Genomic DNA, 24,744 nt, shown 5'->3' with positions numbered 1-24,744 from the left:
GTGGACACTTCTGTTGTGTTGTCTGAAGTCTGTTGCATGTCTGTCTGAGGTGTTTTTTTTTTGCAGAGCAAAGCTGCCCTCCTAGTGGAGGGTAACTTTGAAGTGCCTTGTTTTTTCCCTCCACCTGAACCAATCCTCATGTAACCCTCTTATCTCTATTAAGGTAGCACGACTCAGGGTTGCGAATGACCACAGTCACCAATTCTTGTCATGTGTCTTGCCCATGTATGTCTGATCTCTGAATTGTGTGTACTGAAACTCTAATTTCCTTCTGGGATTAATAAAGTATCTTTGATTTGATTGATTTGAATCCTCCCACGGGACTGCTACTGTTGCAACAAGCTGGAGACAGAGATGTTTTCATTTAGTCTCACTAAATTAGTAGATGTGCCATATAAGCTGGTTATTGTGAGGCATAGAAAGTAGTTTAGAGTAAAGTGCTCTGTCTCACAGCGCTCCTCTGTGAGAACGGGGGTGGGGTGGGGGGTTGCACATGTTCCGCTGCTGTTTCTCACCAGTATCAGCTGATAGAGGGCTCTGGTTTCGTTGCGCCGTTCATGTTAGCGGGCATGGTGGGGTCGGGGAGGGGGGAGGGACATGACGCTTAACCTGGCGGGTGGCCAAGCAAAGCCTGGCGGCCCGCCAGGCTTATAAAGCGCTGGGGGAAACCCTGGATTTCTATCCAATCAGTGAGAACAGGACGTGCACATTGATTGGACGAGGTATCTAGGATTGTAGGTTTCGATGGTTTAAAATTATTCTTTATTTTGAGAAAAATTTATTTTTTAGATGCCATCAGTTTGTGAGGTATCTCAATGTTTTCATGACAAAACTCTAACATGAGACTGTGCTCAACCTGTCACATAACACAACAAGCCTAATAAAATTCAAACATTTCAAACGGACCGTATGACAGCTGCTAACGTTGGCCCTGCCCTACTTTACCTCCACATTACAGTTTCTTTATCCATGTCCATCCTAGAGCTCCTTTATGACCTTCATGCTTATTTAGAGCAGCTGATTTTTAAAGTTAGCAGAGTTCATCCTTGGTAGTGGGTTCACTCACTCATTTAACCCTTCACCACTGAAATCAGTTTGTTCATTCCAATCCTCCTAAATAATCCTCCAATCATCCAACTGGAATCCTTAAGGGTCCCGTAACATCCATCCTGTCAGAACAGGCCTTGGGAGCCCAGGTGTTACTAGAACTAACGGTGTCTCCTCACCAGCGTGAGCCTCCAAACTTTGAAAGTTGGTCCCCAAACATGAACTTTAAATTCATGCATTTATCTCCTCTAGTAACACTTTAACATGTTTTAAGACTTGTATCATGATAAGTTACACCTCCCAGACCAAAGACAGGCACAGAATAAGATAAAACATTATCGTAGACACTATTGAGACGTCATTTATGAAATAGAAGTTGTTTTTGTTCACCATTACTTCAACCAAGGAATAGGATGCGTGGATTTGATAAAACCACGCTGTCTCATGCAGTCCTATATGTGTAACACACACACACACACACACACACACACACACACACTGCAGCATGTTGGAATCATTTGAATGACTAATTGAACTACATTGAACTGCTTTTGTAATAATTTAATCTCTTATTCTGGAGTAAAATAAAGAAACAAGCTAAATGATCACATATCTGTGGCATCAAGAAGCATCTTCTGAGTTCAAACACAGGGATGGAGCACAATGTTTACACCTGAACAGTATCAGGATGTTTTAGCTCACAGAGGCCTGCAGGTCTTCTGTTTTATGAGCAAAGCGCTGAGAATCCGCTTGTTATGAGCGCTAAATGTTATTTTGCTGCTTCCGTGCGGACCGGTAGGGAAACACATTTCAAACACGGAACCGAATCTGGTTACTGAGCCGAGCAGAATTCTGATGAAGTCACACCGGTGCGCGAAGGTGCGGGTTCCAACCCACAGGAGAGGAGGGAGAGAGGAGGTCTACAGCGAGTGGATCGCAGGGACTGAACTAATGTTTTTTGTACAAAACTGCGATAAAAATGGCTGTTTGTCCTCAATGTCGAGTGCCCCCCCCCCCCCCCCAACACACACACACACACACACCCCACCCGCATGTTTTCCACTTCTCTGCTTCAGCCCATCTGATTTATACATTTGCATTGCCTCCTCAGGATGACATCAAGTGCCTCAGAAACCTGTCAATCACTCTTTAAGATCAGGTGTGGCAGCAGGGAAACACCTAAAACCTGCAGGACGTGGGAGCTGAAGACCAGGGTTAGGAAACACTACATGAAGGAAAAACCAGAGCAGGGCTGCAGCTGCTACTGAGAGAGCGTGTGAGGCCTCGTTGAAACCAAATGCAGAACAGACGTGGTTCAGTTTCACGTGGATCAGAAATCATTGAGTAACAGGAGATTTCATTAAATTATTTCCATTTAATGATCAGTTGTATGTTCTACTTTTGGGAAATCGTCAACACGATCGACTAAAGGTGTAGTTGTGGTACGAAAAAATGGCTCCGGGGGTCCACGAGTCAAAAACAAGGGGAAACACTGCCCCCGAGGATGACTTACAAGGCATCCATTTCTACTAGACCACTGCAGGTGTATTAAAATATGAGTAAAGTTGATCTTTAACTGAAGAAGTTTGGGTTTCTTAGGTTCTGTTGGGTCTTTGCTGGTTTTCCTTTCTCCATCCAGATGCAGTTACTTTGCTGCAGATTATGTTTTCATGCACTTCCTTTAACCTGACCTCTAAATAACCAATGCTCTTTGAGTCCCGAGGACACGAGCCAAGGAATGTCAAGAATTTAGGCAGAAGTTTGAAGCGTTTTTCACCTCAGCCTCTTGCTTTTCATTTCATCCCGATTAAATGAGATTAAAGAGAAAATAGCTCCAATTTTAGCTTCAGCCAACGTTGTACCAACGTTTAGAAAAAACTAAATGCATAAACTAAAATGTGCTTTGCAGCAGGTTGGTGATTGAAGGACTCAGTTCAGGGTTGTCTGGCAATGAATGTGATTAAAATAAAACCGACAGACCAGGAATCTGAGCTTCACTGCTACATCGGTGCTTTGGTTGTGGCTCACTGGTTGCCTTCATGCTCAGTCAGGCGCTCATCAGTTTGGTCCTTTGTCCCATTTTTTAAAAATTCACCCAGTATGGGAACCAGTCCAGCGGTGTTCCAGTGGCTGCGAGAAAAGTCCAGTTAGGAAGGCAAACGTTCCCCTGAATCCTAATGATTTCCAGATGAGAGTCTAGTCAAAAGGACACACACACTCACACACACACACACACACACACACACACACACACACACACACGTGCACGCAGAGATGGAGAGATGGAGAGGAGGGAGTGTTGGAGGATGGAAGGAGGAGGGAATTCAAAGAATCCTGCACATTAAAGATGAGAGGTAAGAAGGAGGGTTTCTCTTTATAATGATCATTCATGTTGAATGAGCTTGACAGGAAGAGTGTGTGTTGGTGTGTCTGTGCACAAGGATGCAGTTTTGGGTCGTACTCGCTGTTGTTTACCTGCCCAGCTTCCAGGCGGCCGCTTGGCACCACAGAAAAGGTAGGACGACTCACCTGCTAATAAAGAACATTATTGGGTTTAAAAATGTGCTCCTCAAGCAGAACGGAGGTATTTTTAAAGGACACAACCTCGTGAGATCAAAGAAACTGGAAAAGGTGCCATTTTTATGAGCTGCACTGAAAGAATGTGTTTATCTCCTGATTGAGAACACTTGACAGACTCTTTTTCCAAGGAAAAGTCACTGGCCTGTTGTTACTGGATCTGCACATGGAGGAAATTCCGGTCTTCATGCTCACAAAGCCTAAAATGCTTCAACACACGTGATGCTAAACCAGCAACAGGCGAGGCTGTAGTTTCATGATTTCTGCTCTTTACTCAAAGTTAGATTATCGGACACTTTTCCTCTTACCAAACATGTTCTGATTCTAATTTTAGTGCAAATTTTCCCACTTTTTCAACCTTTAACTTTCAAAAGAAAGAGAGAAGGTGTCATTTGAAGATTTTTCAAACAAACGGTGCATATAGAGGTTGACACCACCCAGAGACCCACTTTTATTGATCAGGAAGTTATTATAAATTTTTATTTAAGTGCAAACGCTTTGAAATGGCTTTTCATTTTCATATCTTACCCTAACCCTCCCACTGTCTTTACGGGTGACCCCGCCAGGAAAGCTGACCATTGAGGATTGATGGTTTATCCCTTGAGGTCCACGTGGCGGGGTGAACACTGCTCAATGGTCAACTTTCCTCGTGGGGTCACACCCATTAGGACAGTGGGAGGGTTAAATAATCTCATATGAGTGACAGAAACATGGCTGCCGTCATTTAAAATGGTTGTGTATTGTGCCAATCCTGCTTGGAAATTTGACCAGGTCTGTTCAAAAATGGTAAAATATTTGTAAACAAGCTATTAATCCCTAGTTGTTGTTAGAAAATGACATCAAACCTCATTTGGGCTTAAAGGTATTGGCCAAACTTGGCATTAAAATTGTAGAAATGCAGTATAAGTACACTATACCATCTATATAAACATGAACTGGGTTCAGTTTTTCAGTTTGTTAAGGACTTTTGTCATAAATCATTGCAGAAAATCCAAATCCTCTCCTCCAGACAGTGAAGAACTGTTTCGCATACGTCACTCCAACACGTAAAACGAGGTAACTGCTGGTGCTAGTGTTGTGAATAACTGTATTTTCTTTACTGCAGTGGCTATTTGTCCATAAAACTTAAACAAAAAATAATACTTTCAAAATGGCCACTGGGCTACGTCAAGGGTTATGGGCTCGACACACGGGAGGCGACAAACGACCGCGATAAGCGAAATTTGTCGCATTCGCTTTTATTACCTGACACACGGGAGGCGACCCGCGGCAGCGGCAAAGCCATCGACGCGTTCTGTTCCATGGCGAAATCGAAACTTCCATTATTTTGTTTGGCTGTGTCAGGTTGGAGGGAATTAAGGTTATTTAAGCGGTTCAGAGTTAATAAAGCAGTAGATATGATGTTTCACAAGGTGCTGCTAGAGTTATGTGAAATCTTACTTCTGATTTTACTATATAAAACATATTAATAATCAACTTCTCCTTCATGTTTGCTCGGAGATGTGCGGAGCTTTATGTCCGCTCATTGGTCAGTGAATGAAACCTCCGTTGGTTGGTCCTCGTCCGAGCGACAGCGATGAAAAGTTGAAAATGTTTCAACTTTCTGGGATCGCGTCGCTGGGTCGCCTGTGCACGACACGTGCACGAGTGCAAAATTTCACACGCACGTTTTTCGCGTTTCGCTTGGTAGGAGGGAGACCCGCGATTATCGCTTTGTCGCGCATGTCTCATTGAAAATGAATGGAGGAGAGGCGATGTCGCCTCCCGTGTGTCGAGCCCATTAGGCTTTATGCACGGGTAAAAAAGGTTTCAAATAAAGCAATGTCCATGCCAAAATTGCGTTTGGTGGTGCTTTATTCACTCAAGCAGCAAGAGCACAGATTTTTGCGTCCTCTCTGTCTCTGTGTGGTAAAAAAAAAAAAACATGTTCCCTCGCAGCCCTGGCTGCTCCACCCACCTTGACCTATTTATACCAATAATCACCCACACCTGACCAATAAACAATAAACTAATTGGCCAAAATAATAAATAAAAAGCATAATGCAAAACAAACAAATTACCTTTAACATAAAATAAACTAGGCTATAACTTAAGCCTATAATAAACTAAATAGCTACAACATTTACTTTTGTATTTTTAATTATTACATAAAATTGCGTTTACAGCTGCAGCAAAAGGTCTGAGCCATATGTCTGTGTCCTACACGCATTTTTAAATAACAGGTCTGATCTAAAATAATAACATACATCTATAAATCCATCTAGAACCGCACCGCTACTTCTGGACTCTAGACAAGTCCCGTTAGCATGACTGCAGCAACACTGCTAACCGTGTTAGCTCCGGTAAGGAAAACACAAGTCATTTGGGAAAGCTACCACACACACACACACACACACACACACACACACACATATAATCTAAAAGATTTTCCCCATATTTCAACAATAGATTCTCCGTGGACCGGCCTTCGATGCCATCCTGGATTTGTGCAAACAGTAAGCCTAACTAAAGTGTTACTTCAGCATCTGGAAGATTTATTCCGGTAAGCTACTGGTTAATATTTTCCAGAGTTATATCAATATATGGAGCAGTAAAACTGGCAGCACATTATTTTATTTATCTGTACATTACTGAATTATACTGGGACACATGATGGTGCTAAGACCAGCTGAGAACTTGTCAGCTTAGAGCTCCCAGTGGAGAACAGAAATTAAATATTTAACAAAAGTAAACAAACTGTACCGGTTTTGGTTCTCAAGATGAAAAGAATCCTGCTTGATGTCCAAATCGGGTCGCGGGTCTTCTGAGTCAAGCGGTCCAAAACATGTCTGCACCTCTGGTAGTGATATCCAGCTAACGGGGTCGGAGTTCGGTTGAACTTCTCCGCTAATCCAATATCCATTCTCGTTGCCGTATCCCAGAGAAAAAACAAATCTGACCGACTAGCAGAGGCTTCAGAAGCTACATCTGACTGATAACACATGTTCTCTGCTATAAAGCTAACGCAAAAACACCGGAGTCGGGGGTTGTTTACTACATCTGTTTCAGCAGAGCACCTTGTGAAACGTCACCAGTAGTGATGTGTCGGTCGCAAACGAACCGGCTCTAAGAGCTGGCTCTTTGAAGGGAACGACGGGAGCCGGCTCGTCATTGGGAGCCGTCCCCTCCCCTCCCCCCTCCCCACTTGCCTTGATGAAAGCTACAGGCGATTGGTCAACATGTGTGACTGCATGTCCAGACTGTCCACACAGAGCAGTAGGTGTGGGGAAGAGGGAGGATCAGACTCAGACACATTGCAGAGAACATGCGGGTGGAGGGGGACGAGAGGGAATGAGGGGGAGGAAAAAGGCGAGCGAGAGGGAGGAGAGTGTGACGAAGACGGTGAGAAAATGAGCGCCAGCAGTCAAAAAGTGGAGATTTCTGAAAATGTTCAGTTATTAAATCCATAGAAATGACAAATATTTGATAATATAGCATTTTTTTAACATTAGTAAATAATTTTACATATAGTTTTGTATTATTTTGGTTATAAATGTACTCTACGCAACTGAAAATCTGAGGAGCCACTCGGGAGCCGAAAGAGTCGGCTCTTTTTGGTGAGCTGAGCCAAAAGAACCGGCTCTCTAAAAAGAGCCGTAATTCCCATCACTAGTCACCAGCTTCCCTGGGCTTAGACCCGAAGTTAGTTTATGTTTTTCCCGCGCCAGTCAAAAACATCGGATTTTCCTAAAATTCCAGCCGTGAAAATCCAAAAACCTTTTTCATCTGAGGTTTGAATGCTACTTTATACATGCCATTCAAAGGAATTTAGCCTCTGGCCAATATCTTTAAGCATTCATTTGAAATATCAGGACCAGTACCTTCATCAAAAATCTGTCTACTGCCTTCTAGTGGATGAGGTAAAGATGGAAGGGTTCATCTTCCTTTTGTGTTGATCACAAAAAAAATGTGCTTGTTATATTAATATAACTGTATGTTTATTGTTTTTCAGATGTGTTATGTTCAAATAAATGTTTCAGTCAACCAGTCAGTTAAGCGTTCCATTTAAATAAATTATATTTCTTATTCTATTTATTTATATGACTCAACCAGCTGGTGACACCAAGAGCCTGTTTGAGTGTGTCTGGTTCAAACGGGCCATCTTCAGCTTTGACCCATATGAATACTGAGTGGATGAAATCTGAATAAAGTCTATTTAGTCCATTTTACTGTTTGCATGGCCCAACAGAAACACATCAGACATGTATTCTCCTACATTTGCGGCTATCACGTCCAAACCACAGTTTGGCATTTTGTCACTTGTCCTGCTATTGAGCCTGACTTCAGCCGCTCTGATTGAGCTCACTCCGGGAGTATCGAGTTCAAAGTCTGTGTTTGGATTTGGTATCCGAGTCACATGAAAGTTGTCACTCAACTGGAATTTGATGCTAATTTGTGGCTAAATTAAAATGCAGAAGGCGAGCCGCTGCTGCTGTGAGGATTTAATTCCCGTCTGTGTCCTTTTCACGTTTCTCCGTTGTGTGCCACTGGGATCCAAACATCAATTTTTATGTTTTTGCTTGTTTTTCTCTTTGTCTTGTTAAAAAATAAATTTAAAAAACACCTCTCTCCAGCCAGGAGCGTCGTTTAGCCTAACTAATGAATTGACTTTGTTGTTTTCTCGTCTCCTTGCAAGCAGTTAGCAGGAGATCATGAGTTCCCTGCCTCTAACGACACACAGGGAAGCCTTCCCATCCAAACACCAATTGTTTGGAGCACTGGAAGATGAAGGGAAAGCACGATGAAAGGATGATCTTGGGATGAGCAGTGGGAAAAACTGGGATGCTGTGATCTAAAATGACAAATAAGCTGAAATCGCCTTTTGTTTCTCTGCATCAGCTTTGCAGATTTGATGTAAAATATTTCCTTTCCAAAAATGAGGTAAATTTTTTCCCCAGATTTTTAGAAATGCCAGATGATCCACAAAAGATATTTGCACTCACTCAGCTCTGAAATGGCTTTGTTTTGGTTTCAGTGTAATGGCTCCCTTGTTCGGCTTGTTTTTCTGCACCACTTAGCACCTGTGATTTGTCTGCCAGCCACCAGCTGTACCATAAAACAACTCTGTTTACAATGCAGGATAATAAATTACTTTAATGTCCAAATTCTTCCTGTGAAATTTAAGCTGTGTACGGCGCCGTGTAAATTACTCCACATGAAAAAAGCGTCTTACCTATTGATGGAATCCAATATTGTAATGCTTTGAATCATCATGAGGCAAGATTTACACCTGCGCAGCTTCACCGCTGATGCAAGATACCTCTGTAGAGTGAAAACTCCGTCAGTGCTTCTCCTTAAAGGGTAAAGCGGGTTGTCAGTTGCACGGGGAGCGCCGATTTCCCGTCTTGTAGTTGCTGTCAGACCCATCCATCCATCCATCCATCCATCCATCCATCCATCCATCGTCTAAACCCGCTTTGTCCACGTAGGGGGGGCTGGTGCCTATCTCCAGGGGTCAACGGGCAATCAGGCGGGGTACACCCTGGACAGAGAGCCAGTATATCGCAGGGCTGCTGTCAGACCCATTTAATGCATTTACTTTAACTGTCTGGATTATCTTAAAATACATTTAATTCCCTATAATTCACTTTACAGCCTGTGGCATAATGACCAGATCTTTTTTGTTGTTCCTAGAGTGAAAAGAGAGGTAGGGAAACATGCTTAAGGCTCCATGTGATTGGAATAATCGTCCTTTATCTATTCGTTGTTTATCATCATTCACAACTTTTCGAAGGGCTCTGGTCGATCATCTTCAGGAATAATTGTCTGTTACTAATTGTATTTGTTCAACTGGCTGTTGCTTTTGTTTTGTCCTTGTTAGTTGGGGTCGTAACATGTGGGGTGAAGTATTGTGAGCCTTCGAGGGTGTGTGTGTGTGTGTGTGTGTGTGTGTGTGTGTGTGTGTGTGTGTGTGTGTGTGTGTGTGTGTGTGTGTGTGTGTGTGTGTGTGTGTGTGTGTGTGTGTGTGTGTGTGTGTGTGTGTGTGTGTAAATGATTGTTGTAATGTTTTGATTTTGATTTTTTGCTTTGCTGTCTTGCTCTTAGTTTTTGTTCTTTTTGTTGTAAAGGAGGACCCACTCGAAAATGAGATGTTTCATCTCAAGTGGTTATTCCTCCGTACAAAATTATGTTTAAATATATAAATAAATATATAAATTAATTAATTAAATAAATAATGCAAATTGCTGCACATTTGAAAATGTACCCCCTGTTGGTTTTCTTGGGCACTTCTCTTTGAGCTCAGTTGAATACACTGATCAAAATTTGAATTGCATGAGATTAATTTAACAACACCTTACTTCTGTTCATTGAAAATTGTGTTTTTACGTTTCCAAATACAACAGTGAAAGGACTACGCTCTTCTTTCTAGCATTTAAATAATTCAAAATTAGAAAATCTTACTTTTTTATTTTGGCTAATAGAAGCTAACTGTTAGCATTATCAACTCCACCACCACATGGCAGGACTCCTCCAGGCTTGTGTTATTTGTGGAGATAAAACATCAACGTTGCAGAGCAGACAGAGTCAGTGGTAGTTGTGTTGCTGTTATCCAATCAGAGGCAAGGTGTCAAGATATCAGGAAATAAGATCCATATTCACCTTAAGCTACTTTCTCCTCCAGCTGATGTCTCCATCCTCTAGATCAGGGGTGTCAAACTGATTTTAGCTCAGGGGCCACATTGAGGGAAATCTAGTCCCAAGTGGGCCGGACCGGTAAATTAAAAACAACTTCAGATTGTTTTCTTTGTTTTAATACAATCAATCTAAAACAAGGCTGGAGCCTGAGGACAGTGTAGTACAAGTACAACACCTGAAGTGTACTTGAAAATTTGAAAAAAAAAAAAATTAAATCAATAAATTAAAAAAACATTCCTTAGTGATTCAAAGAGCTTACAGATCACATGGCTAGATCCGTTTCATGCAGCACTTAAAGTATATTTGACTCATTTTACTTTACATCTTTTAGCTTTCACCGGCACATCAACATCAGAAGTCACATCCTGAGTGGCAGCCAACTTCAGGATGTGATTCAAGTTCTTGTGTGAGCCTTGAGCGCAGCTTTGTTTTATTTATACTCATTACAGAGAAAACTTGCTCACAAAGTTAAGTTTATTTTCACTCAACATTGTAAAGTATGAAAATAAAGTTTACACAACCATCTCGCGGGCCGGATGCGGCCCGCGGGCTGCATGTTTGACACCCCTGCTCTAGATGCACCGAAGCTTTTTTTCCCCAGAGAATGACTTGCAACAAATTCATTCCTACTTGACCACTGCAATTGTACTAAAAATATGAGTCAAGTTGACCTTCAAATGAATCGAATGCAAATGAATTATCTGGTAAACTAGAGAAGAAATGGTTAAATAAAAAACACCTTATTAATAAGCATGTTGAGAACAATCATGGGAGTAGGAGATGACAGAAGAAGCCATTCAGTGATCAATCTTAGTGACGGCCCCTCGACAGAACAAGATGTTGGACGAATGACAAATAGTTTGGACCCACCGCGTTCTGTTGGCCCGTCTGTTGCTTCATTAGCAGCTGATGCTCTCCATTCTGGAGAATCAGGTATGAAACTCCAGGGAAGATTTGTGTTCGTTTAAGTCACGGAGAACTCGCTTTAATGCAGGAGTTATAGCACCCATGAGAAGATGCATGAGCTTCTGTGTGCTAATCTTCTTTTTTGGCTGCGTCTGTGAAGGTGTGTAAAGCAGACACCTGCTGAAGCCTAATAGCTGACGCATATACTGAAGCAAGGTACTTTAGCCGGGTATTACATGTCATCTCTCTAGACAAGAATGGTATTTTTTTCCTTTTTTTTTTTTTGCTTCTGCATTTTTATCTCCTTTTTGCTAAGTTTTTTTTTTCCTTTCTTTCTTAAAACAATTGAATGTGTTGTCTTGGCTAAACGGGATATGAGGTTAGCTTCTGTTGTTTGGTAGAAATAGTTTTTTAATGCGGTTGTTGTCCGGTTCGTTTTTAACCAAATCTAAACCGCCCAGTTATTTATGTATTTCTGCACAAGACTGTAACAGATGAGAGCATAAAGCTCAATCGCAAATTCAGCTTCAACCATATAAAGAAAAACTTTTAATTCCACATTGCTGCTCCTGCTAAAAACACTAATGTTCCTAATCCCAAAGGACCGTTGTGTTTTAGCTAACAATGACAGAGCAGCAGGCATATTTTTATGTAAAATGCAGGTTATTCATTTCAAACGTAAACAGCACTGAGTTGCCTGTCATTTCCCTGCAGCTTTTAACAATAAAATCCGTGTTCCGGTGAGCACTCTTTCCCCAATGGTGTTGTTCTGTTTGCACCATCAATGCACCGCTGAAGCTACAGTAATCGGTAGACAGCGTGCTGCTACCCTGCTGCTGGTACCTCCTGGAGTCACGTTCTAATTAAGCAAGATACATTTGGAAGCGCATCCTTCATTTTGTCATTTATTTTACAGTCAATCTTCAAGTAATTCAAAACTCTGAGCTTGAACTTAATTTCTCGTTATCATGTAGAATCTTTGTCTTCTGTAACCAAAAGCAAATGAGTGTAAAATAGCAATAACTGCAGTTTTAAACCTCCAATTTTTGCTCTTAACCACCATTATCTGGATCATTTTAGAGCCATGGAGGTCCAGTAATGCACTTGCTTCATGTGTAAATAATAACCTTGGTCACTGTTGTGTAATTATGCAATGTTATAAAGTAATCAATGGATTGGTAGTCAGTTGATTCTATAATGGTACATTTAATGAATGTAGAGGGAAAAAGATAATATTGAAAAGGTTCTTTGTTAAATTTTTAATACAATTGCAGTGGTCTCAAGTGGAAACGAATGTCTTAGTTCTACTCTGGTGAAAAAAAAGCTCCAGTTCACCTGTTTCAGCACAGATGATTTTGCCGGTGGAGAAGGTAGCTTCTGACAACAGGATTTGGAGTCTTATTTCCTGATATTCGGACATCTCACCTCTGATTGGCTAACAGCAACACCCCTCTACCCCTCACTCCATTTGCTCTGCATGTTTTCTCTCTACAAATATCTCCACAAGCCTCGAGGAGTTCTGCCATGTGGTGGAGTTGCTAATGCTAACAGTTAGCTTCTGCTGGCAGATATTAATCAATTAATCAATTTAATCAATTTCCCTCTGGGATTAATAAAGTATTTTTGAATTGAATATGTTCTTTCTATTCACTCCAAAAGCCTTCTCCTGGCCGTGCCTGGGTCAGAGACATTTGACTAGTGAATGCTTTGAGATAATAAGCTACAGATTACACATAATACGCCACCATTATGTGAAATCATCATCTAATGCTGGTACACGGGATAACGATTTTCTGTACATCCTGTAAGCTGGCTATAATGTTGAAGCAATGCCAGAAAATGGAAGTCAGCCAAGCTGGAGGCAGGTAGAGAGGGAGATCAGCCAGTACACGAGGCTTTGGCTGGCCTCAGAACTGCAATAAAACTAAATGTGTCTGGCTGGCGAGGCTGCAGAAAGCAGAGCTGATCGTTACTGCAGAAATGGAGAGGCAGCTGTCCATGGGTGCTCTATAGTGGAAAGGGGATTGCATCCAAGTTCAGATGAAACACAGTGTTTATATGTTGCCTCATTAATGAGTTGGCTTTCCACGTTGGACCAGGCAGCTGTAGAATATGTGAAGTAATGGAAAAAGTGTTTTATTCTGAAGAAACTCAAAGAAATCTAAAGTTGTTTTTAGGAGGATGGGAGGCAATGCTAACCAAAACAATACAGAAGGAGATCATCTCTGGGTTTCTTCATGTTACCAGAATTAAAAGATGATCATCGTCACATAAGATTCAAAAACCAAAAGGAAGAAACATATTTTGTGGTTTTTTTAAATATAAACTCAGCTATCCAACAAAAGATTCAATGACCAACATTTTAAAGTTTTTTCCAAACCTTTTATTTATGTTGATATTAACAGCATGTTTTGTATTATTTTTTCATTAAAAGCACAAATCATGTTAACAAAGTAGAGATCTTACAAAGAGATACGTTTTTGGCCCTTTTCCACCTCTCAGCGTGGCTCTGCACCTTCTTGGTGGTTTCCATTACAACTGAGCAACGGCTCTAGTGGGCGTGCCTCCAAAAGCTCTTTAACTATTCGATATTTTAGCTGAATTAAATCCTAAAGTATCTAATTAGATAAGGACTGGAGGGCACGGCAGTACTCTTTTTCCCTCCTGGGCATTGCTCAGTGGTTCTGACATCTTGTTTAGATTCAAGGAAATTCTAGGTGTGTTAACGAGTGTCAACATCTATTTTATTTATAGCAACCAGGGATGTACCAAACAGCACGTCATCAAGACAAGAAGTAGTTAAAGACTTATACATACAATGCATATAGTAAAATACTTGAAGACATGGGGGAGGTACAAGGAATTTGGAAATGACAGAGGTTCTGAGCTGATCAAACATGTTCCAGAGGTTAGAGGCAGCAACTGCAAAGGCACGGTCACCTCTGCCCTTTTTTCTGGATCTCAGAACAGCGAGGAGCATCTGGTTATTTGACCTCGTGGTTCTATAAGGAGAGTGAACAGAGTTATGGAGATGGGATGGGGCCAGACCGTGAAGAGCCTTGAATACAAAAGCTCGTAGTCAATCCTGGACTACTACTGGCTTTTCCTTAAACCAGCTCGTTGAACAATATTTCCCCTCTAAACCCTTTTTGCCGTAGTCGTCGTCGTCGTCATCTTCCTCCGCCTATCCGGGTCTGGGTCGCGGGGGCAGCATCCCAACTAGGGAGCTCCAGACCATCCTCTCCCCGGCCTTCTCCACCAGCTCCTTCGGCAGGACCCCAAGGCGTTCCCGGACCCGATTGGAGATATAACCTCTCCAACGTGTCCTGGGTTGACCCGGGGGCTTCCTGCTGGCAGGACATGCCTGAAACACCTCCCCGGGGAGGCGTCCAGGAGGCATCCTGACCAGATGCCCAAACCACCTCAACTGGCTCCTTTTGATCCGGAGGAGCAGCGGTTCTACTCCGAGTCCCTCCCGAATGTCCGAGCTCCTCACCCTCACACATCTCTGAGGCTGAGCCCGGCCACCCTACGGAGGAAACTCATTTTGGCCGCTTGTATCCGGGATCTCGTTCTTTCGGTCATTACCCAAAGCTCATGACCATAGGTGAGGATTGGGACGTAGATCGACCGGTAAATCGAGAGCCTGGCTTTCTGGCTCAGCCCCCTCTTCACCACGACAGATCGGCTCAGCGTCTGCATCACTGCAGACGCCAAACCAATCCGCCTGTCGATCTCCCGATCCCTCCTACCTTCACTCGTGAACAAGACCCCGAGATACTTAAACTCCTCCACTTGAGGTAGGACCACTCCCCAGACCCGGAGGTGGCAAGCCACCCTTTTCCGGTTGAGAACCATGGTCTCAGATTTGGAGGTGCTGATCCTCATCCCAGCCGCTTCACACTCGGCCGCGAACCTACCCAGCAAGAGCTGAAAGTCAGAGCTGGAAGAAGCTAGGAGGACCACATCATCCGCAAAAAGCAGAGAGGAGATTCTCCTGCCACCAAAGTCGACACACTCCACACCACGGCTGCATCTAGAAATTCTGTCCATAAAGGTAATGAACAGAACCGGTGACAAAAGGCAGCCCTGGCGGAATCCAACCCTCACCGGGAACAGGTCCTACTTACTACCGGCTATGTGGACCAAACTCACGATCCTCTGGTAAAGGGACTGAATGGCCCTTAACAGAAAGCCACCCACCCCATACTCCTGGAGCGTCCCCCACAGGGTGCCCCTGGGGACACGGTCATAAGCATTCTCCAAATCCACAAAACACATGAGAATTGGTTGGGCAAACTCCCATGCCCCCTCCATCACCCTTGCAAGGGTATAGAACTGGTCCACAGTTCCACGGCCAGGACGAAAACCACATTGCTCCTCCTCAATCTGAGATTCAACTATCGATCGGACCCTCCTCTCCAGTACCTTGGAGTAGACCTTTCCAGGGAGGCTGAGGAGTGTGATCCCCCTATCGTTGGAACACACCCTCAGGTCACCCTTCTTAAAGATGGGGACCACTACTCCGATCTGCCACTCCACAGGAACTGCCCCCGATGACCCCGCAATGTTGCAGAGACGTGTCAACCATGACAGCCCTACAACATCCATAGCCTTGAGATACCCAGGATGAACCTCACCCGCCCCCGGGGCTCCGCTGCTGTGTAGTTCATTCACCCAAGATTAATCAGTGAACACGAAATCCAGCTCTGGAGAAGTGAAGGAAACTTTCAACAGGAATGTTTTGTTTGATTGACATCTGTTGAACAGAGCCATGTGGAGCTTCATTTAGATGCAAGCTATTGTGGTCCACACCATCTCTTTGTCTCCAAATTTACTACCGTCTGTTAGCAAAAAGAGGATAATGGATGGACCATTGCTTCTTCATGTTTACCACGTCTTTGCCAGCGTTTCCCACCTGGAGTGGTGTAGGGGTGGCGGAACAGAATAGCCGAGATGTTTGCCAACAAGGGACTATGTGGTTCTCCTCCATGATCACTAATAGGCAGAATTTTAGAACATGTATAGATTTCAGTAAATCATCACAGTCGTTGATGTTGAAGTAGTATCCAAACCGCACAGCGTTTGATGAGCTGTCGTAAACAGCGGCGCCATCTTGAATAAACGTCCTTGTGGCTTCTTTAAAGATTTGCCCTGCTAGTGAGGCCGTTTGCTGGTTAAGTGAAACATTTGACCCTTTTAGTTTTATATCATGGAAACGAGGAAGCAGCTGGTTAATTCCAGCCTTTTCTGAGCACATCAGATTGCTGGGTCACTGATCTGTTTTGGGGCAGCAGGAGCTCAACAGGTTGAGCGGGTTGTCCGGTAATAGGAAGGTTGCAGGTTCGATCCCGGCTCTGGACAGAGAATTCTGCTGTTGTGTCCTTGGGCAAGACACTTAACCCAACTTGCCTGCTGGTGGTGGTGGTCGGAGGGACCGGTGGCGCCAGTGCTCGGCAGCCTCGCCTCAGTCAGTGCGCCCCAGGGCAGCTGTGGCTACATCGTAGCTCATCACCATCAGTGTGTGAATGGATGAATGATGCACTGTGGTGTAAAGTGCTTTGGAGTCCTTACTCTGAGAGGCGCTATACAAGTACGGGTCATTTATCATTTTGCACGAGCAATAGCAAGAACCTCACGCCTGGATGTAGCTCCTGCTGCCACTTCCATGGTAGCCATGGTGGATCAGGTTAAAGCCCAATTACCCCCTTCACAGCTGGAGCTGGACTCTCTGCCACCCTCATAATATTTGGGCTGTAATGAATCTGTGTTTGCTCAACCTCTGGCGCACACACACACACACACACACACACACACACACACACACACACACACACACACACACACACACACACACACACCAACGTGGTGTCTTACTTCTTAAACACAAAGAAGGTTGTCTAATTCAGTTTCCTGTTTTTGTGTTTCCCAGCTCTGTATCCGTCTGCATACAGGATAAAGCGCGGGGCGTATTCGCTCATCAACCCCACGTTCCAGCGCTCATCGGAGGACATCAGTTTGCTCTTTGAGGTCAGTTTAGAGCTTTAGAAATCTTGTTTGTGAGAAATCAGCTCAGCATGAGAGTCGCGCGGTTCCAGACTGTACATCTGTGTGGACCGCTGCTGCCCTGCTAATAATTAACAGAAATGTGAACCATGTGCTTAGCCAATGGCTTCCTGACACCCATGAAAGAACCATTGAGTTATCTCATCAGCTCTCTTCACGTGTAGGTGAAAGGTTCTTTTTCAAATGTTTTTCTAATTTTTTATTCTCCCTGTGTCTGATTGATTTTTAGCTGTTAGTTTTGGGAATTTTGTTGTATTTCCTTTTTATCTTCTATCTGTGTTCGACATGTTTGTATAACGCCGGTTTAATTAACTAACATTTTTAGTGTACAGCGCCTTGTTTGGTTGTAATGCCTTGTGAATGCGCTTTATAAATAAAATTGGATTGGATTGGATAATCAATCTAAAGTGTAATCAACTTGCAGAGGTGGAAAGTAACGAACTACATTTACTCACGTTACTGTAATTGAGTAGCTTTTTTGTAAATTTATACTTTTTAAGTAGTTTTTAAAATCTGTACTTTTACTTTTACTTGAGTACGTTTTTAAAAAAGAATTGTAATTCGCTACATTTTAAATCATATCCGTTACTGAGTAAAAATAAATTATAGGCTTAATTAAATAAAAATATTACGTGTAGCAGCGGCGGAACAGAAAGAGACACCTGCATGAGCGCCACGTCTAAACCGGGGTTGGGGTGGGGGTGGGGGGGTGGGGGGGGCTACATGCTTTATGATGAGGACAAACAGCCATTTTTACCGCAGTTTTGCTCAAAAACTTCAGTCCCTGTGATCAACTCGCTGTTTACCTCCTCTCTCCCTCCTCTCCTGTGGGTTGGAACCCACACCTTCGCGCACCGGTGTGACGTCATCAGAATTCTGCTCGGTTCCATGTTTGAAATGTGTTTCCTTACCGCGCACGGAAGCGGCAAAATTACGTTTAGCGCTCCTAAGAAGCCGATTATCAGCGCTCTGCTCATAAAACAGAAGACCTGCAGGCCTCTGTGAGTTAATCCTGATACTGTTCAGGTGTAAACATTGTGCTCCATCCCTGTGTTTGAACTCAGAAGTTGCTTCTTGATGCCACAGATATGTGATCATTTAACTTGTTTCTTTATTTTACTCCAGAATAAGAGATTAAATTATTACAAAAGCAGTTCAGTGTAGTTAAATTAGTCATTCAAATGATTCTAAAATGCTGCTGTGTGTGTGTGTGTGTGTGTGTGTGTGTGTGTGTGTGTGTGTGTGTGTGTGTGTGTGAGCGCGCGTGCGTGCGTGTGTGTGTGTGTGGGACTGCATGAGACAGCATGGCTTCATCAAATCCATGCATCCTAGCTTGGCTGAAGTAATGGCTCAGGAAAATAACTTATATTTAATAAACAATGATATCTCTACAGTGTTTATGATAATATTTTTATCTTATATTGGACCTATCTTTGGTCTGGGAGGTGTAACATATCATGATACAAGCCTTTTAAAACATGTTAAAGTGTTACAAGAAGAGATAAATGCATGAATTTAAAGTTCATGTTTGGAGACCAACCTTCACAGTTTGGAGGCTCACGCTGGTGAGGAGACACCATTAGTTCTAGTAGCACCTGGGCTCCCAAGGCCTATTCTGACAGGATGGATGTTACGAGACCCTTAAGGACTCCAGTTGGATGATTGGAGGATTATTTAGGAGGATTGGAATGAACAAACTGATTTCAGTGGTGAAGGGTTAAAGGAATTGGCTCGGCATTAAAATTGTAGAAATGCAAAATAACTACACTTTATTATCTATATAAACATGTACTGGGTCCAGTTTTTTATTTTATAGGGCTGTAGCGACGCCTCGATGACGTCGACGGCTCGATTCTAAAAATTTGTCGACGTCAGATCCGGTAGTCGACGCACCGCGCCCACTTGTTGCATCCCCAAGAGTTTGTAAATAGAAGAGGAATCTGCATGTTTTTTCCTCTAGTTCGCCCTCTTCTCTGCCTTCACTAACATCTCCGACAAATACCGAAGACCCAGAATAATGTCCGTCCGCTACTAGATTCCTTTCCTGTTTTGCCCGCCTTCGTCTCCCGGCAACGGACAACAACTTCCGGGGTCAGATGCGCTGCTCCGTCTCTACCGCAGATGTAGAACATCACTGGGAGCGTTTCTCCCCTTCATTAAGGTGCTTCTTTCAGACATTAGGAGAGCTGTTTTGGTGGTAGTAGTCTCTCCTCCGTGCTGGTCTGTTTGCCGCTGTTTTTTTTTTTTTTGGTTTATTTAAACTTGGTAACTTGAACTTAACGTTGGTGAAGCTACTGTTAGCATTTTCGCTAACAGCTTCTTGCGTTTGGATAAGCTGTTACGTTTTGGTTTAGAGTTCATCTTTTTTTGTGGCGTAGATCTCCCTTTTATTACATTTAGAGTGTTGTGGGTTTTTGGTTTCGTTTAAGAAATCACCTTCAGTTTGGTTTAACCACCCAGTTTAGAGTTGGACCTTTGGAGATTATTTTGGTCCAGAACCCTGTAATCTTTGCCCAGTGGGACCTCCCTACTTATTTGTACTTTTGTTTTAATTCCCCACAGGCAGAATTAGTTTTATTATTCCCAACCTGTGGATGGAAAGGTTTATGTTTTTTTGTAGTTGTAAATAAACCTGATCATCATTTTAACTAAAATCCCGCTATTGTCCCTTCCTTTTTGCACATGAGCCAAACTCCCCAGGAAGGGTCGTAACACCACTCGCCTCACGCACATAAGTGACCAAAACAAAGCAGCATGGAGACAATCCATCTTCAACCACCTCTCAGGCAGCAGCCTGCACGCTTAAGTTCTACACGTCACCAGAACATAACCAACCGCAACACAATAAAAGCAGTGTTTTACAAAATTGAAGGCCTGTAGTGTTTATTTTCTTACAGTAACAATTTATCTATTTTTTTGAGGAATTTATTAGAGATTTTTTGGTTTTTAACTGTGCAATAGAAAAATAATCATTAGATTAATTGTCTAAATAGTCATTAGAATAGTCGACTATTCGATAAAATAATCGTCAGAATAATCGTTTTAAAAATAATCGTTTACCCCCAGCCCTATTATTTTATTAAGGACTTTTGTCATAAATCATTAAAGAAAATCCAAATCCTCTCCTCCAGACAGTGAAGAACTGTGTTTCGCATACATCACTCCAGCACGTAAAACAAGCTAGCTGCTGATGCTAATATTGTGAATAACTGTTATTTGTTTACTTTCATGCTCCTAATTATTACGTAAAATTGTGTTTACAGCTGCAGCAAAAGGTCTGAGCCATGTGTCTGTGTCCTACATGCATTTTTAAATAACAGGTCTGATCTAAAATAATAACCTACATCTATAAATCCATCTAGAACTGCACCGCTACTTCTGGACTCCAGACGAGTCCCGTTAGCATGACTGCAGCAACACTAACCGTGTTCGCTCCAGTAAGGAAAGAACAAGTCCTTTGGGAAAGCTACGACACACACACACACACACACACATGCACGCACGCACGCACGCGCGCACACCTACACACACACACACACACACACAGATAATCTAAAAGATGATCTCTATATTTCAATATTAAAACCTCCATGACATCCTGGATTAGTGCAAACAATGAGTTGAGCTAAGGAGTTACTCCAGCATCAGGAAGATTTATTCTGGTAAATTGTAGGTTCATTATTTTCCAGAGTTATGTCAATAAATACACACAGCAGTAAAACTAGATAACTGAACTATATTGGGACACATGATGGAGCTAAGACCAGCTGAGAACTCGTCAGCTTAGAGCTTCCAGTGGAGCAAAAGAAATATTTAAGAAAAGTAAACAAACTGTACCGATTGTGGTTCTGAAGAGGAACAGAATCCTCCTCTATGTCCAAATCAGGTCGCAGGTCTTCTGAGTCAAACGGTCTAAAACATGTCTGCACCTCTGGTAGTGATATCCAGCTGGCGGGGTTGGAGTTCGGTTGAACTTCTCCAGTAATCTAACATCCGTTCTTGTCGCCGTTTCCCAGAGAAAAAACAAATCTGATGGACTAGTAGAGGCTTCAGAAGCTACATCTGATTGATGACACATTGTTCTCTGCTATAACGCTAACGCAGAAACAGCGGAGTCAGGCGTTGTTTACTACAGCTGTTTCAGCAGAGCTCCATGTGAAACGTCAACTGCTGCCCAGGGCTTAGACCGGAAGTTAGTTTCTGTTTTTCCTGCGCCAGTCACAAACATCAGATTTTCTTACAATTCCAGCCGTCAAAATCCAAAAACCTTTTTCATCTGAGATTTTAATACACATTTACACATGCTGTTCAAACAAATTTTGCCTCTGGCCGATATCTTTAAATGAGTGAGTGAACCCACTACCAAAGATGAACTCTGCTAACTTTAAAAATCAGCTGCTCTAAATAAGCATTCAGGGAAAAGCCATGGGCTTGTGACTATAACCTAATTTATGTTACTAGTTTGCAGTGTAACTGCCTTTGTACTTCAATATGCATATTTGTTCATTTAATTTAAAAAAACGGCCACTTTGACATTTATACCCCATTGTCTTTTTTTTAACTATTCAGAAGAGCCCATCCTTGCACAGTCAAAAAAGTAACTAAGTAACTTTTACTCTGACTACATTTGAAATAAGCTACTTTTTACTTTTACTTGAGTACATTTTGAGGCAGGTAATTTTACTTGTAATTGAGTAAAATTTCATGAAAGTAATTATACTTGTACTTAAGTACAACATTTTAGTACTCTTTCCACCTCTGTCAACTTGGTTGGAAGTCATCCCAGTGTCTCTTGATCTTCCAGATTCTGCTCTCGGGAATGCAGATTCGAGGCGAGGAGCACACCCTGCTGATCCCAGATGAGGAGCTGGCCTCCCTACGAAGCGTTAAAAAGCTGGAAGTGATCTGTGAGGACGTTCTGCCGAAGAGGCTCTCCGACATCCGCCGTCTGACGGCTGAACTCGCCCAGCGGCTGGAGCCTCTCAGCTGGCCGGACTTCGAGAGGACCGTGCTGACTTTAGTTTACACATCGCAGACTTTAGCGCAGATCACCGACCAGCATCAGAGAGAGCTGTGGACGAACGCTCTGATGCAACTGTTTCAAGCTGTTCAAAAAGATCTCAGACCAACCTGAGAAACAGTCAAAGCATCAACTTCACTGACTTAGATTAACTCCTCAGTCTTCTCTAAGCATCAGAGAAAATCTGCATAACAACAATTCCCCTATGCTTGTGTGGCTTTGATGTTCTTCGTTCTGTCTTGACCTTGAAATCACTGGACTGATTTTAATTGAACCCTGGACATTCCCTCATTAGATGTGCATTTACAGCTGATGTCAACAGCATCCAAGATGGCTGCTACAGCTAATCAACCTTTGTAACCACAAAAATAGCCTCTGTCAGCTTTACAGATTTTGGTGCCATGGTAGCAGAAAATCATTATTACCACACATCCTGATTTTTCTTAAAACATTTTCTATTTTTTTTCTGCTCTCTCCTGTTCAAATTGTTCTTCAGACTTTGTAAACTCTAATTTCTGGTTTTCCAGTTGAATGTGTCATGTTCTGTGTCCCCTTGGTCCCCAGCCCCCTCCTGTTCTCCCTCAGGTTCCCCTCATGTGTCTTCTTGTGTTCCCCAGCTCCCTCTAGGTTTCCTCATGTTTTCCTCCCAGTCACTCCCTTGTAATTCCCATTTGTTTGCATTCATTCTCACTCCCAGCGCATCAAAAACAAACGCTTGGTCAGCAACCCTCCGCGTCAGACCCCTGACGTCAAAAGTACCCTTTATTCGTCACTTATGTGCGAAAAGGGTTTTTTCCCTTTTCTGACAGCAGATCCCAGTGCAGCGTAAAACTGATGTGATGGGATGTCCGCTGATGCGGCACTGAACCAGCTCATTTAACCATACCTAAACCTTAAAGTTTTGCTATTTATATCCTTCCCCTCACCCTCATCCTAACCTTAACCCTCTTGCTACCTAAAACGTTACTCTCACTGTGATCAAGTGTTTGTTTCCCATGCATTCTGACTGTGAGTTTTCATATTTGCCGCCCAAGGGGAACATTAGAACATACCATCTGGTGAGGGGGAGGTTACAAATACCCTCTGCTTTTAACCTCCACCTTGGTAGTTGAAACCTCCCCCTCACGTTGCCTCGGTCCAAATCCGACCAATGACGAGGCGGCTCCCGCCGTTCACTTTATAGAGCCGGCTTTTAGAGCGACCGACACATCACTAACGTGTTCGATGGCAAGATGGTTAAGGTTAGGATAGGGGTGTGGGGAAGGTTAAATAACAAGAGGATAAGGTTAGGGTGAGGTACAGTGAGCTTGTTTGGTGCCCTGACTGTGGAAATCCCATCGCGTCAGTTTTACGCTGCATTGGGATCTGCAGTCAGAAAAGGGAAAACCCTTTTCGCGTATAAGTGACGAAAAAGGGTTCTTTTGACGTCAGGGGTCTGACACAGAGGGTGGCTGACCAAGCGTTTGTTTTTGACGTGCTGGTAGTGAGAATGTGTTGTTGCATTAGCCCTCCTCGCCCCTCTAGTTATAACCGAGCAGCCTATTTGCCTGCACTTTTGAAGCTGACGGGAGGGGGGTCAGCTTTACAGAGCTCCCACAGCTGAGGAGGGAGAGAGGAGGTAAACAGCGAGTGGATCACAGGGACTGAACTGATGTTTTTGAGCAAAACTGCGGTAAAAATGGCTGTTTGTCCTCATTATCAAAAGTCCCCCCCCCCCCCCCCCCCCCGTTTTAGGTGCAGTGCTCATGCAGGTGTCTCTTTCTGTTCTGACGCTGCTACACGTAATTTTTTTATTTACTAAGCCTACAAATTATTTTCACTAAGTAACAGATATGATTTAAAATGTAGCAAATTACAATTATTTTTTAAAAACGTACTCAAGTAAAAGTAAAAGTACAGATTTTAAAAACTACTTAAAAAGTATAAATAAACATAAAAAGCTACTCAATTACAGTAACGTGAGTAAATGTAATTCATTACTTTCCACCTCTGGTGGCTTCAGTTGAGGTATTATTTCAGCCTTTCCAATGTTAGTCAGCTGCTCCCGATTGTAAACCAGCTTGTAGCCATGGTTACGCATCATAACAAATGTTCAAACAGTGAAAAAAGCAAAAAAATAAATAAATTACAAAAAAAATCCTCCAAGCTTCACAGCACCAGAAACAGAAAAGTAAAATGTCCAAAAAAATACAATTTTTCTTGAGAGACTAGAAGAAAAAATGTCCAAGAAAAGACAAAACTTACATAGCGTCAACAGAGCTACTCCAACATGCAGGCACCCAGAGCAGCGCAGTTCCGGAAAGTTCAGTCATCATGTCGCTGGGTTGATCCCCAAGGCCGCCTACCTATGCTGACAGGGCCTATCATCAGGTGTCAGGTAACACCAGGGCTGACTCTACCCAATTTGGTGCCCCAGGCTTGATTAATCCTTGGCGCTCCCCGTCCTTGCCACA

The 24,744-nt window shown here is 42.9% G+C and overlaps 1 protein-coding gene across 1 annotated transcript; it reads left to right on the top strand.

Moving 5' to 3' along the window:
- Positions 1 to 3,271: 3,271 nt before the first annotated feature.
- On the top strand, positions 3,272 to 23,018 carry LOC107386467 (protein FAM180A). Its single transcript, XM_015960881.3, has 3 exons — positions 3,272 to 3,562; positions 17,138 to 17,235; positions 22,076 to 23,018. Exons 1-3 carry the CDS (start codon positions 3,490 to 3,492, stop codon positions 22,403 to 22,405), a joined length of 501 nt encoding a protein of 166 aa, XP_015816367.3. The 5' UTR covers positions 3,272 to 3,489; the 3' UTR covers positions 22,406 to 23,018.
- The last annotated feature ends 1,726 nt before the right edge of the window (positions 23,019 to 24,744 follow it).

The sequence above is a fragment of the Nothobranchius furzeri genome, chromosome 1, assembly GCF_043380555.1.
Source record: "Nothobranchius furzeri strain GRZ-AD chromosome 1, NfurGRZ-RIMD1, whole genome shotgun sequence".
NCBI classification, from domain to species: domain Eukaryota; kingdom Metazoa; phylum Chordata; class Actinopteri; order Cyprinodontiformes; family Nothobranchiidae; genus Nothobranchius; species Nothobranchius furzeri.
Note: the sequence above shows the minus strand (reverse complement) of the source record. Positions and strands in the feature narration are given on the sequence as shown.

Excerpts from the sequence above, each read along its gene's own strand:
- LOC107386467 (XM_015960881.3), top strand. The coding sequence starts at position 3,490 with ATGCAGTTTTGGGTCGTACTCGCTGTTGTTTACCTGCCCAGCTTCCAG. Across the intron at positions 3,563-17,137 it reads CGCTTGGCACCACAGAAAAG|CTCTGTATCCGTCTGCATAC; the intron begins GTAGGACGACTC and ends TGTGTTTCCCAG. Across the intron at positions 17,236-22,075 it reads ACATCAGTTTGCTCTTTGAG|ATTCTGCTCTCGGGAATGCA; the intron begins GTCAGTTTAGAG and ends TTGATCTTCCAG.